Genomic DNA, 14,011 nt, shown 5'->3' on the forward strand with positions numbered 1-14,011 from the left:
AAGTACGTCTAAGTTGCCGCCATATTGGATGCGCAGAAATGGATGACCTCATTCGTTTGCTGCTCGGAGATGCAAGGGCGTAGTCTGACATTTTTTCAATGGGTTGGCCGGGGTGACACAACACATCAGTGAGGGATGGCCGTCATTTTATAAGTCAATGATGAAATAATGAAATAAAATGCATACCTCTCCGCATCTAATTCTATCTCATGCCCGATTCACTTGCTAACAAGACAATACAAGTGGTCAGTTGTCACAGGCAGCCCACTCCATTTCGCATACTGCAATCAATGATACCAAGCTTTCATTTTACGGATTTAAAACTGGAACTGTTTAGATGAACTGTTCCCAACAGGCTATCTTTGAACATTTGTGTATTTGATTTTGGGTGGAGGGGAAGGGTACATACACACCGGGAAACAAGTTAGGATAGGAGCATTAAAATGTGTAACGACATTAGGCGATTTTGTCTACTTACAGTAAATTAACATTTGCAAATTAAGATACAGCAGGATTTGTGCACAAAAAAAAAACAGGACAAAAGCAATTCTCATCTAGAAAGAGCTGTGAGCTAGCAGCCCTGCATGTATGCACATTACACGTAAAGCATGCCAGAAAATGAAATAGAATACATGTTGCATACACAACAGAACACAAAAATATCAAATTCAACATAAACAATAAAATATCAAATAAAAGTGACGGCAATTTTCTTAAATGCAAGTGATGAAAAGCTTAGCGCTGTGTCGAGTTTCAGCAGAGGTAGCGTTCCTCCTCCGCTTTGTCGGCTTCCTTTTTGCCTTCTCGCTCTCGCTCTCTCTCTCCTCGTTCGCCCTGGTCCTGCCAGCAGCGTCTCCACGGCGCCTCACTTGTACAGCTTCCCATCAAAGTCTGCATGAAGATCAGACGAGAGTTTATTGGCTGGAGAACAGAGGCGGCCTAACTGCTCCGATGCCGTCACGGCTCACCCTTGTTGCAGTCTTTGCTCAAGTCTCTCTCTTTCAGAAGGTTGTTTTTGTAATCTGTGTGTCGCGCGCGCGCGCATACGCACGTCAAATCAGGAGTTTTATTTTCCACTTTGACACAGTGAATGCGATCTACCTGAATTCAGTGCTTCTTGGTTGCGGGGCTTCAGCTCGGCGCACTCCAACGAGCATTCACCTTCATTTAAGACGTTTCTCCTGCACAGACATACGTTGTTTTTGTTTTTTTTAAATTGGCAAACATTTGATTCCCAGTATTTCTTTCAGTCTTACTCGTTATATCTGCGCAGGTCATACGCCAGTCCTGCAAAGAATATCCAAATCATCAAGAGCGTATCCACTCAGTGTATTTAAGTGCGTGCTGTATGATGAAGAAATACGACACCTCTCTTTTTACGCCGCCGAGTCAGCGCGATGATTGCGACGCCGATGAAGGCCAGAAGCAGGAAGGCCGCCAAGAAGTAGCCCAAATGCTGCACCAAATATCCTCGGTGCTCGGGAAGGATGACGTTAACCACGTGAGGACCGTCGACGTCTTCGATCCCTGTGAAGAAGCGACGGCGAGGGCGCGTCAAGTCATCACTCCAGTTGAGTGGAGAAGCAACTTTACTTGTGAACGGAACAGAAAAGCATCACAGTGATGCGTTTGTCGTCGTTCGGTAGCCTAATGCTAAGAAATTATGGAAAACACCATAAAAGGGCCAAGAGGTGTCAAGCTCCAGTCCCGGGGGGGCACTTTCCGGCATGTTTTGGAGGTTTCTCAACGGCTTCAAATGATCGGTATCCTTGCAGAACTTGCTGATGAGCTGATCATTTGAGTCGGGTGCGTTGCAGGAGGGAAACTTCTAAAAGATGCAAGCCAGCGGCCCTCGACGACTGGAGTTGGACTCCTTTGGTTGACAAAGAGCGTCAGCTTGGTGGCGCTATAACACTTTGAGCAAGGGATCTTTGAGCGCAAGTGGTGAAGCATCTTACATGGACAGTCAACTAACAATACTCCGAAGCATGCTTTTCTTTTTTTTTTTTACCCATTGTGAAAATTTTCATTTTATAACCGCAGCTTCATGAGTCAATTGTGAACCTCGTCTTTGCGTGCATCTTTGTCTGTATTATACTGCCTTCAAGTGGCCAAGCCACGCACAACAGAATGAGCAGTACAATATCCACTGAATTGAATTATGTTCATGTCATATTTTTGTAAAATTCAATAGAAATGTTTATGGTTTTTTTTTATCTCACTGTCTACTATACGTTTCTCATCATTTTAAAGCCCAAGCGCTCTGTCAAAAGTGCTTGCAGTAAAAATGATGGTTTGAATTCCAAAAGTAGGCGCTTCTAAGCACTTTTCAGAGGGTTGGAAACTCGAGGTTGGCAGTTGGCATTGGTCTCGATCCGCCGTATGCAAACAAAAAAGGTTTTTATTAGTCAAGGCTTCTTCTTGTCCATTTCTGTTTTTTTAAGACAGAGAGAGAAAAAGCAGAAAGCATCAAGTTAAATGTCAAAATACTCGTCGCCAGTAATGACTTCCAGATCCAATTTTCCCCTCGCCAGAAAAAAAAAAACAAAAAAAAACAGACAGGATGACCGCAAAGGAGCGGAAAAGTGTGAGGAGGGACAAATTCTCACTTACGGTCTGTCTGCTTGTCGCGTTTCGATTCCCTTTTGTCACGATTTTCTCCATCACATCGAATGGACGTTCCCGCTTTCGTTTTTTTGCACTTTTAGCTGCTCTACCGACACCGCAAGCAATCGTTACACTCCCCAACGACAACGTTAACGTCTCTCTCTCTTCATATTCCCATGATCAGAAATGCTGCTACAGTGTGCTGCAGTTTACAAAAAAACATAAAGAAACAATCAGATTGAACTTTTGCGAGTGTCAATCAAAAGTGAGCAGTCTTACTTTGTAAAACTTTAGCATCATATCCAATGCCTTGCATAATTATGCACACCCCTTCATTTTGGAATGTTACAAGCACATTCCCGAATTAATTTCACATTTTCCCAGGAAAAGTCTACACACAATTTCCTAGATTTTAAAAAATATATATATTTTTTAAAATGTCATGTAAGACTTTTATTAAAAAAGTTTAAGTATTCAGCCTTTCGGTCGTTTGGCTGTGTTGGCGAACGTAACGCTCAGTGATCAGTCTAAGGCAGCCACAAAAACAAAAAATATATTAGAAGGAATTTGTCTTCAGTGGTTGCTTGTTTTTCTCAACTTTTTGGAATGTGCATTTAGCTCTTCTCTTCTCCATGCTGACTTTTAATAGTCTAGACGGGGCCGAATTACAGTGAGCAGCTTCCTGATGTGACGGAAAACTGGTGGAAAAAAATGTATTCCTGAAAGTTGAAACACGGATTTGTTTCAGCAAAACAATCTCCCCACTCGGAGCGCATATTCCCGCCATTCCCGCATGTCGCGGCTCGTCCGGACGCTGAACAGATGCAACCGAGTTCTGCCGACCCCACCCGCGGACGATACACATCAGCTGAGAAAATAGCCGAGGCCCAGCGAAGCGAAGGATAACAAACCAAAGTCGGGATAGACACACGTGCTGGGAACTTTGAGGAAATTGGGTCAAACGCAGAGAGAAATGACACTCCACTCCCTGAATTGCTGGCGCCTGGTCGGCTCAGCGTCGTTAAAATGTCTCCAGATGGATTAAAAAAAAAAAAGTGACGAAAATAGAGTAGATATAAACCTATTCACTGTAAGCATTTTTTTTGCCTATTCTAATGTTGAGCATGCTCTTCCTGTTGCAGGAGAAAATAGGCAACGAGAACGCTGACTTCAGTGAGCAACTATGTCCGTAAACGCAACTGCAGCTGTGCTTTTGCCCTCTTCTCATTTCAGGAGCAAAACAACAAGGAAGGACATGTCTTTAGCATCGCTAACGTCGACAAGAAAAACGTAACGTAAAAGCAAGCACACCTCGGGCCACAAAGCAGACAACAACATTGACAAATTGGGAGGGATAAAACAAGAAACTGCCAAAGATGAAATGCAAAAAGATAGAACTGATGTCCCACAAAACGGTGGACTATTTGAAGGGACGATGCATTGTCGGGGGGGTTGGCAGCTACACTGTAGCCATCGCGCTAAGTGCACATTGTCGTATTTCGCTTCATTTTGTTTGAGCAAAAGAGAACAAGCTAAATGCGCAGAATTTGTCGACGTACGCACCAACTGGGTGGACACAAAATTAGAGCTAAAAAAAAAGGACACAAAGAAAAACAACTTTGGTTCATTTTTGAGATTTTTTTAAAAAAAAAAAAAAAAGGAAAAAAAAAAAAGCTATTTTCACTGGTTTGGTGCATTGGGTCATAAGTCTACATAATCATATATAACAAATATTCACATTTATTACTATAGATAAATGTATATTTCTATATCAATTTGAGACCAGTTGTATGTGAGCGATTTTTAAATTTTTTTTTTTTTTTTAAGTAATGTTTTGCCGGATCAGGACTCTGTATCGGCAGATCGTTAAAGCCAAAGAGTCAGACTGAGGACTCGACTGGCAAAAAAAAGTGCGATCGGGACATCCCCAATTCGAAAGAATTTTCTAAACTGGCTTGAACATTTGCGACTCACTCGGTTCAGGTTCCTCATTGCGGAAGGTCACCGATGCTGTGGTGAGCTCCGACGGGAGCGAAGGTACGACGGTGAGTCGAAAGACGCGTCTCTCGTGCAGGCCGCAGTAGTGGTGGTGCAAGTGGCAGGAGTACAAGCCTTGATGGAGCGGCTTCAAGTCCAAAACGGACAGCGAAAAGTCACCCACTGCAAAGGCATCCTCGGCCACGCTCATCTTGTTGTCGGCAAAGAGCGCTCCGTAATCCCGCCGCTCTCCCGAAGCGTAAAGGTCCACCAGGCGGTCGGCTCTGTCCGGGCGCACCCCCGGGGGCTGGAAGTCCCAGTGGACCACCTGCTGCCGGTCCTCCTGGAGGCCATCTCGCCACAGTGGGTGGCGGTTGACGCACGGCAACGCCGCCGAGCTGCCCAGCAACACCACCAAGATGGTCCTCTCCCCATCCCAGTAACGCTTCTCCTTGTTCGCTGCCGGCCGGGAGAAGATGTTCACGATTGCGCGCGCATCACAACGGTCACGCAACAACGCAACGGACGACTCTCACCTGACTTGGTCACGTTGAGCTGAATCTGAACGGACTGTTGGTTGCGGCAGTAGTGATGGTGCAGATTGCACGTGTACAATCCTCGGTCACTCTGCACCACATCTGGTGGAAGAAGGTGTCACAGCCGGATGTGATTGACAGTTGAAAGATGAGCACAGCCTCGGCATTTGAGAGTGGAGACATCGGCTTGATTTTTTCCCCGTTTTGAAAAAAGACTTTTTCGTCATTCAAATTTAGCCGGCTCGTTAACAACACTTCTCGATGGTGCGTCACTTTTATTTTCTCTTCACGGGGACTTTAATCTTGATGTGTCGGCAGAGTGGTGACGACCAGAGATGGGCAATTTGTCCCGGGGGCAGAATGGACCATGTTGGGGACGGCGGACGGATCGGCACAATTAGGTAGCGTGACCGTTTTTGGTGAGCGGTGTTGTCCAACAGCACAAAACCAGTTCAGCTCAGAGCAAAAAAAAAAAAGGTCCAGTTTATTGGACTTCCCAGACTGAGTTGCCCGTTGATGCAAATATGAAAACGGGTCGGCGTCACAATCAAGGCCATGCGTGGGCCCGTCACGTCGGTTTATGTGAGCGATAAACGCGTGCGCAGTTTTCTAGTTCGTACAACAATGCGATTTTTGCCATTTCAAGCCGCACGATTAAACATTGCTGGCGTTTTAGCGACTGAGGGCTCGCACGAAAACAAGTTGGACCGCCAGCCGACCTCGACAACAACTTCCCGAGACGCCGTCAATTCAATTGTCGGCGAAATGGAGAGAGGACAAATCTTACTGTTGATGACAAGAGAGAAGTTGCCATCTTTGAACGCTGAGCCCGGAATGGAAATGCGACCCTTGTTGAAGTTGTTGTAGAGCCTGAGGCGGGCCCCCGGGGACATATCCAGGACCCGCTCCACCGAGTATTTGGGAGCGTTGCGTACCACGTCCCAGTGGACCACCCTCTGACGGTCCTTCAGTCGGTCCCGCGTCCACAGCATGCGAGGACTGCGGCAAGGCAGGACGGCCTCACTCCCGACGGCGAGCGTGACGTTCTTGGCTTCGACCGTCGCGCCCGCTCGGCCGCTGCTGCTCCTCTGACCCCATGCTGACGTCGGGAACAAATACGCGGCCTTAGAACAACACCTCTCGTTACAAACAGGAGCCATCGGCGAAAAAAACAAAGGCTTTACCTTCTGGCAGGAGGAGCGCAGCAAGAACTGCAACAGACAAAAAAAAAAAAGTTCGGTTGGAGCGTTTCTAACTTGAGGCATCACATTTCAATCTTAATTTTCATTCATTTTGATCTGAGTCGGAAGTCAAGAGGAGCCGCAATTTCATTTGGCTTGAAAAGCGCCGCGGCAAAACAAGCGCAAGCTTTTAGACAGCAACATTTTTTGGGGATGTTTGTGTTTTCTGGCTTTGTGAGGATGTTTAGTTTACGAAAGGAGTGCGTTTGTTTATTGAGGTGGGGGGGGCACACAGTAACTTTATTCATGCCGGCTTGTGGCAAAGCTGTCTTCTTTCGGGAAGAAACAAAAAGGTCATCGATCGTTTCATTGCCTTTTTCTGCATTTAACACCCGAGCGGCCGCATGTCAACACTATTTGGCATTACAAGAGCCTGAAAGGCAAAATGACTCAAAAAATATTCTTGAGTTGAATTTATTCGAAAAATACATCATCAAAAAAAAGTTCTTTCCATTACGTAGGGCAGAGCACAACAAATGCAGTAAACCTGCAAGTGACCCAGTTAAAAAAAGAATTTCAAAAAAAGCATTTTTGTGTGTGTGTGTTTTCATGCTGGTCTGCAAAACATCAGCAGCCAAGATAGGAAAAGCCAAACATCGGGTCACTGGCCAAGTCGCGACACTCGACCGTCCAGCTGGGTCGGCCGTGGCTCACGTGATGAGCGCCGGTGACCAGCTGACGTCTTGCGGGTGTCACCATTGCCGGCAGCACCAAAACCACCCCGGTCCAAGCTGTCTTAGGGTTTGTTTTGGTCAAAACGGCCTCCTCGCAAATGATAATGTCATTAACTTGTGACGTTTGATGACAACACGGTGGTCAGCGTTGTCCGAGAGCAGGTCGGACGATCGCGACTTGCACCGTAACAAGCCTTCACCTCCACGCTCGCTTCGTGAGCTCAAGGTCAAACTAAAATTGACCATCCCAAAAAGTGTTGCTTCAACAGGCCGCGGCCAATTTGGAAGTTCTAATCTGGTGACAATCAAATCCACATCACCGCGGCGGTGAAGCCAAAAACGTGAAAGTCAAACATCAAGTATGCCTTCGCTCGGGACAATGCGTGTGATTCACGGACGTCACGGACGTCGGGGACGTCGGGGCAGCGGCAGACGTTTACTCAGCGCCACATCGCAGCAAGTGAGAAGAAAACGATGCAGCTGCACATTTATCCGCAAGAACAAAAACACGTTCAGAGGCTGGTGAGGATGCAAAAGGAAGCCACGTTTCATGTCCACCTGAAGTCATGAGAGATTTAGCGACGCAAGTGCAACACTGCAATGTCGGCAATCCAAAAGTAGACCAGCTTCCATCCATCAATTCATTCTTCTTCGTGAGCCGAAGCCAATCTCAGCGGACTTGGAGCCCGGCTCAATACGTGTATCGACATACAATTGCAAGTCAGTTTTTGACCAGGAAACTGAATTTGTTTTTTATCTATTCCATTTGGAGCATTTAGGAATGAAGTGACCACTTGGAAAACGCCTACTTTTAATGAGGAATATGGCCTCTCACCATGGAACGAACATCAGCGTGATTGAAGGGAGCGATTACAAATTCTTCACTGAAAGTCATTGAACTTTGATTGCCCCAAAAGGTGATCAATTGGCACCAAAATCATGTGGACATCCTGACCTCCGACCACTTCAACATGTCATAAGGATTAACCTCTCCGTGGCTGATTTATGGAAGGAAGGCCGAAATTCGAACCACGGACCTTCTGCAAATTGAGGCCGATGCGCTAACAAGAAGTCATCCTTCACTGATGCACTTTTGGAATGGCATAACATCATTTATGACTTCAATTCTACACTTATTTTGCTGACCGCCCCCAAGCTAAGGTTTGCGGCCCCCTCTTTGAGAATATCTGGTGAACAGTACATATATTACTCATATCAACCTTAGTTTGGGGTCATTTAAAAGCTCTGATATGATAATGACATACACAAAAAAAAACATTTCTAGCAAGTGATGAATTCAAAAAGGTACATTTGGTGAAGTTCCTTTCTATTAAACGGCTCCCCGAAAGCTTGACCGCATCAATTTACAATATCAGTTCGACATAATCACCGCTGGCACGACTTTGTATGCTGTTGATAGATTTTATGCTGAAAAATGGATTAAATCCACACAGGATCCCAACAGGTTTGTATTTGTTGGAACTTTTTGCAACAGGGGCACTTTGGACACAAAATAGCTTTGACAAACTGTAACCTGGGGCCATTCATTTAGTTCCCTTTCTCAAAGCACTCATCTGATCTTCCTCAGGTCACTTTGAACTGTTCCTTCAATAAAAAAAAAATAATCATTAAATCCACCCCGGGAAACGCTCATTAGTGGCACACGTTAGTTTTAATGAGAGGAGACTGAAAAGTGCTGACTCGTCTGCTCATGCCACAGCTAACAAGAAACACATTGGGCCCACAAAAAATATGAAAAATCCCCCAGGTCAAGACGACTCATGTTTCTTGGCAATGTGCAGTTCACGTCCAGCCTTCTTTTTTTGCCATAGTCAGGACATTCCATTTAGTCAAAACTAAAAGTGATAAAGTTGGACAAAAAGTGAGGTCAGCCTTTTAAAGAATAAAAGATTTCAATTTAGAGCAGTAGACTGAAAAGCAACATTTTGACAAGTGTTTTTCTAACGGTGCGCATTCTTTCAAAAATAAGGGGATTAAAAAACTAAAAGCCGAACCGAAACGTAAGTGACCAACATTCATTCGCGCTTCTTTTAAGATAAGAAAAGTGAGCTTACCTGGCAGGAGAGCCACACAGACATTCATGATGGTCTCGGAGCGGACAAAAGAAGTTCAGTGAAGACTTGCGCGAGTTGCGTGCACGTCTGGATGCCGATTAGCAGTCCGCAGACGCCCCGCCCCCAAGGCTCCTTGCCCCGCCCCCGCAGCGCATGAAACCCAACACCGGCAAACTAAAAGCACCGCACACAAACCACGCTGGCGAGTGACGAGAAGCATAAATAGGCCAAGAAAAAAAAAAGTGCACGGACTGTGAAAACAGCGTCAGAATATTTGGGGAGAGCTGCTTTGCGCCTTTTAATCAACTTGTTTTTTTTATATAGCTCATTTCACAAGAGCTGGAGCAGTAACAAAGCGCTTTCCATTTGGCGTCATATAAATTAGCGGGAAATAAGAACACCATTTAAAAAACAGGCTGGTTAACAGTTGTTTTTCTTTTTTAATAAACGCACGCTCACAAATGTCTCGCCAATTTAATTTTCCTTTCAAGAAAGCCTAAACTGCCTCACGACCAGCGAGTTGCGCTTACAGCAGTGGGCATGTTTCTCTCACTTGGGACAATACCGCCACCTACAGCAATGAAGAGGAACGACACCTGGTGTTGAACAAAAACAGTAACAGCGTGTGAACACATCCTCAATGTTGAAACGTTATTTCATCTTTTAAACAAGAAACAAAACGAAACAAAAAAATGGGTCAAGGAAGTCGTCTGGTGAAAAAAGACGCGAGTGTCAAATAAGTGTCAGGCCCTTTTGTTTCTGTGTTGTTTTATGAAGAGCTTGGGTGTGTTCCATCCTTCTGGTGCCTTCTTCAGTCCAGCACGCATCCAAATCCTTCTCAGGTCTTCCTCAAAACGTTTCTGCACAAAGCGAACAAGCTTTTTATTTTTCACTAACTCCATGAACACAACAAGTTCTGTCATTATCATTTGCTGGGGTTGGATTCTAGTGAGTTTTATTTTTGTAATAAAAAACAACAACATCAACAAGACTTGCATGGGTGTACTCAAATGTCAAAAAAATGGCCCAGTATTTTGTCGTACAGTATGCCGTAAAAAAAAGAAACTGAAGCATTCATAACAAATCTGTTGCAATGTACTCATTTATGTTGAGTACTGCGCAGTCACAAAGTCGACACAGTCGTGTTGAAATGCAGCTTTTCGTGCTCTAAAATAATGAGACCAAGATCAATTATTTCAACTCTTTCCCCACCATTAATGTGACCAATAACCAGCACAACTCCACGACAACAAAATATTTTAGCGAGGGTAACAGACAACTGAGATGATGTGATTGTATAAGTGCACACACCCTCTTAAAAATGCGGCGTGTCCAAAATGAATAAATCACAAACTCTTGAAATAGCACACAACTGCTATTACTGTAAGTGCCTCTGATTAACCCAAACAGCTCAGATGTTCTAGTAGACCTTTCAATGATTTTATGGCGTCATGATGCTTTCAATAAGAGGCCTGGAGATTTAGTGCTAGCGGGCAATGCTAGTGTCAGCATAAAATCTCAGAGGTACAGGGTTCCATTCAGGGTTTCTGGCCTTTCTGTGTGGAGTTTGCATGTTCTCCCTGTACTTGTGTGGCTTTGCTCCGGGTACTCCGGTTTCCTCCCAAATTCCCAAAACCTGCATGGCAGGTCCATTGGACACTCCTGAATTGCTGCTAGGTATGAGTGTGAGCATGGATAGTTGTTTGTCTTTGCGTGCCCTGCGATTGGCTGGACACCAGTTCAGGGTGTCGCCCGCCTACTGCCACAAGATAGCTGGGAAAGGCTCCAGCACCCCCCCCCCCCGCAACCCGTTGTGAAGAGAAGCGGTACAGAAAATGGATGGATGAATACTAGTTACATTGGTGGTGGAAAAAGATTTGAAATCATTTATTTTGTTCTCTTTCCATATCACAAAACATGGGCATTCCAACAGGGGTGTGTGGACTTTTAATAAGCGCCGTAACCCGTTAGGGGGTTCAGCAAACACAAAATGAAGCGATGTCGATTCTGACCTGAGCAGAGAGTGAAGGTGACAACGTACCTGTTTCTTCCTGCCCCTGCTTTCCTTCACTCGCTTCCTCAGGAATTTTGTCCGTTTCATCAGCTTCCTGTATTTGTGCCGGTTCATTTTCCGTCGTCGGATCTCCAGAACATTTTTACAGCTGAGGGGGGTGACAGCGCCGTCAGCATCCTCAACAACAGGTAGACACACTGGCGGCAGCACCTTCTCGTGCGGCAGGTCTTCGCGCTCGTGCTGTGGCGGCGCCGACGCCGGCAGGGGAGGAAGAGAGTAGCGCAGCGAGAGCCACGTTTCCAGAGGACTTACGGACATTTTACGAGGCACTAGCGCCTCGTCAAGCTCCGGCTCCAGTTGGACCCATCGAGGTGGGTAACGATTATTGGCTGCTGTGGAGTAACGGCTTGGTTTTGTATTGAGTGACCAGCGGGATGCAGCAACTGCTGGTGGCACACATCCACTTACGATGTCTCCATGACAACCTAGAGAGGAGGAAAGCACACCAGGCATCAAGTACACAACCAAATTAAGTAATCCCTCATGTCCTGCTGTGAACAGCGAAAAACTGTAATCAAATGACCCCCCCCCTCCTCCCCCCCAAGCAATTGACCTCACGTGACTATTTTTCCATTGACACATCACACAGTCAAACAAAAATGCACAGGAAGAGCAGATGTGCATGTGCGAGGACTAAACAGGTAGCCTCATATGACGCTCGTCTCTCAGGCAAGATGCGTCACACTGCATTTCACACGTCAGTTTCAGTGAAGTCCTACTTGAATACATCACCTTCATAACACCAACATTTATGACAGCACGACTGTAGAAAAAATACACTAACACACACCGAGGAACTACTGAGTGTTAGATCACCTCGGCTGACGAGAGCGAGCTTCTCTTGAAAGGTCTGACTCGCAAATGGCCTCGCAAGTATAACAGCAATCAAATCTATACTTTTCCCTCCTTTTGCATTGTCGCTTAAAAAAAACAAAAATATATTTTAGATTTTCAAACGGTCGCCCGGTAAGAATATCTGTCCAGACCCTGCCCAGTCACAAGTGACAGGACGGTTCGCTGCTTCGAGGTGAGGTCTGCAAGAAGGCTCACTGTAACCAACTCGTGATCTGATTGGCTAGCACAACTGTCTAGCAACTGTGAGAGCCGTTGACTCACACAGCAAATATGCCAGCAGGGAAGGATCTGAAGGCTCGCAAAAAAAGGCCGTGCCACTCGTATAATGAAATATGAATGGCAACACAAGCGAGCAAAAACTGTGAATTAAAAACTCTCACCTAAGAGTACAACATAATATGACATGAATAATAATTACTTATATAAAATATTCTACAATTATTATCAAAATTTTGACCATGATTTATTGATTATGTTAAGCCAGCAGAGAAGGCCTTGACATCTCAAAACCACTTAACACAAATTCCTACTTCGACAGGTCTTTGTCAGCATCTTGGGGCTTAAAAAAATAATCCAAAAAAAAAAAAGGGACTCGGCTCGTTTTCCATCGGGAACAACGACCATGCATGTGATTGCAGTACAGCAATTGACATTGAAAAAAAAAAGTGTTGACACTCACAAGTTACCCTTCGTAAGAGACGGAGACGTGGGAGGACTTTTGACGGAAACATGGTTGGAGAGCATCAACAAGTCAAATCATCAGCAAGAGGTCGCCATGCCAAGGTCCTGCGGAAAATGCATCATGTAGTCAAGCAAACTTGCAACAATTCGCTGCAACCAAGCACTTTCTTGACGTCACTACAAAAACAACAACCAATAGAGTATGGCAGTATGACATCATAACTAAGATTTGGGGGAGGGCTTGAGCCGGCTTCTTTGTCGTTACGTCTCGCCTTTGAAGACAATTGATTATAGCGGTGGACACCAAATTACAATTTGACCTCAAACGTGTGTGAGTTGAATTTCACGGAAGCATTGCTAATGCTAACTCGCAATGTAGCCCTTGAATTAACGATATATTTCAAACGCTCGCAGTAAATTATTTTGGGTCAATCGATCGGAAGCCGAGGTGAAGATATTGTAGTGTAGCAGTTCGTCACGTAAGATTTGATTTAAGATGAAAAAATGGATGACTGACCTCAAAACTGGCATGAGTTTTCCGGTCTGTGTGACACGAATTGTCCGCCCTTCCGCTTTGACGAACAGCGATGTGTAACACAAATTGTTTGCACTTCCGCTTTGCAGCACCTCGTCACAATTCAAAGTTCCATAGCCATTTTAGTCACAGAAAACTCCTGAAGGGCTTCACATAATTATTTTGGAGTTGCAAGCATTGCGGCCGACAACAGCGAGGCGCATACACTCTTGTACGCTGGCTGCTTTGCCAGTTTCACTGATTCCACTTCTTTTCACAAATTTCCGTCATCCCTACAGAGATGATTCTCATTCACGTCCTTCGAATGCATTCATGTTTTTTTTCTAACGTGTGAAAACGACCTTATAAAAATAACAAATAAACAAACAAACCTTAAACTAACATGCACGTAACATTCAAAATGAGATTGCATATTTAATGACCTCCGTATTATCTATATACCTTTCGATATACTTTTTTGGCAGCTTCACTATTGGAGGTTTACGTTGCCTCGTAATTGACTTTTCAACACATGCTTTCTTCTTCCAGCAGGCGACGCCAAACGGCAAGGAAACTCGATAATGGCGACCTAAAGGAGAAACACGATGAGACCAAAATGAGAAAATGGCACATCTCAGTCTATTTTGTTTGTGACCTTATTATTATCATTTGTAACTTAGTACTTAGTCAAGTCAAACATTAATATAGATATGTTTCTATGTTTAGCAATTGAAGAGACCAAAAGAGCACCCAATGGAAACTGTGTGAAGCTAGAAA

The 14,011-nt window shown here is 44.9% G+C and overlaps 2 protein-coding genes across 3 annotated transcripts in view; both read right to left on the bottom strand.

The window, feature by feature from the left end:
• Positions 1-357: 357 nt before the first annotated feature.
• Positions 358-9,385, bottom strand: LOC148339298 (matrix remodeling-associated protein 8-like). The gene is made up of 10 exons (XM_088289191.1): positions 9,111-9,385; positions 6,305-6,331; positions 5,908-6,219; positions 5,121-5,222; positions 4,582-5,043; positions 1,369-1,527; positions 1,257-1,287; positions 1,102-1,181; positions 969-1,022; positions 358-891 (listed from the first exon to the last, which is right to left on the bottom strand). Exons 1-10 carry the CDS (start codon positions 9,136-9,138, stop codon positions 866-868), a joined length of 1,281 nt encoding a protein of 426 aa, XP_088145317.1. The 5' UTR covers positions 9,139-9,385; the 3' UTR covers positions 358-865.
• Positions 9,386-9,530: 145 nt separating this feature from the next.
• Positions 9,531-14,011, bottom strand: part of aurkaip1 (aurora kinase A interacting protein 1) — a 36,987-nt gene continuing 32,506 nt past the window's right edge. Inside the window, exons 2-5 of one of the 2 annotated variants that reach the window (XM_088289196.1) lie at positions 13,697-13,823; positions 12,719-12,825; positions 11,152-11,609; positions 9,531-9,970 (exon numbers count right to left, since the gene is read on the bottom strand). In XM_088289196.1, the coding sequence (XP_088145322.1) occupies positions 9,854-9,970; positions 11,152-11,609; positions 12,719-12,770 (627 nt within the window). In that variant the 5' untranslated portion in view covers positions 12,771-12,825; positions 13,697-13,823 and the 3' untranslated portion in view covers positions 9,531-9,853. Of the gene's footprint in view, positions 9,971-11,151; positions 11,610-12,718; positions 12,826-13,237; positions 13,381-13,696; positions 13,824-14,011 lie in introns of those variants that run through there. The other variant, XM_088289195.1, reaches the window with a different exon arrangement.

Source organism: Idiotropiscis lumnitzeri, chromosome 3 (assembly GCF_059441095.1).
Source record: "Idiotropiscis lumnitzeri isolate Australia: NSW breed Sydney's pygmy pipehorse chromosome 3, RoL_Ilum_1.0, whole genome shotgun sequence".
NCBI lineage: Eukaryota > Metazoa > Chordata > Actinopteri > Syngnathiformes > Syngnathidae > Idiotropiscis > Idiotropiscis lumnitzeri.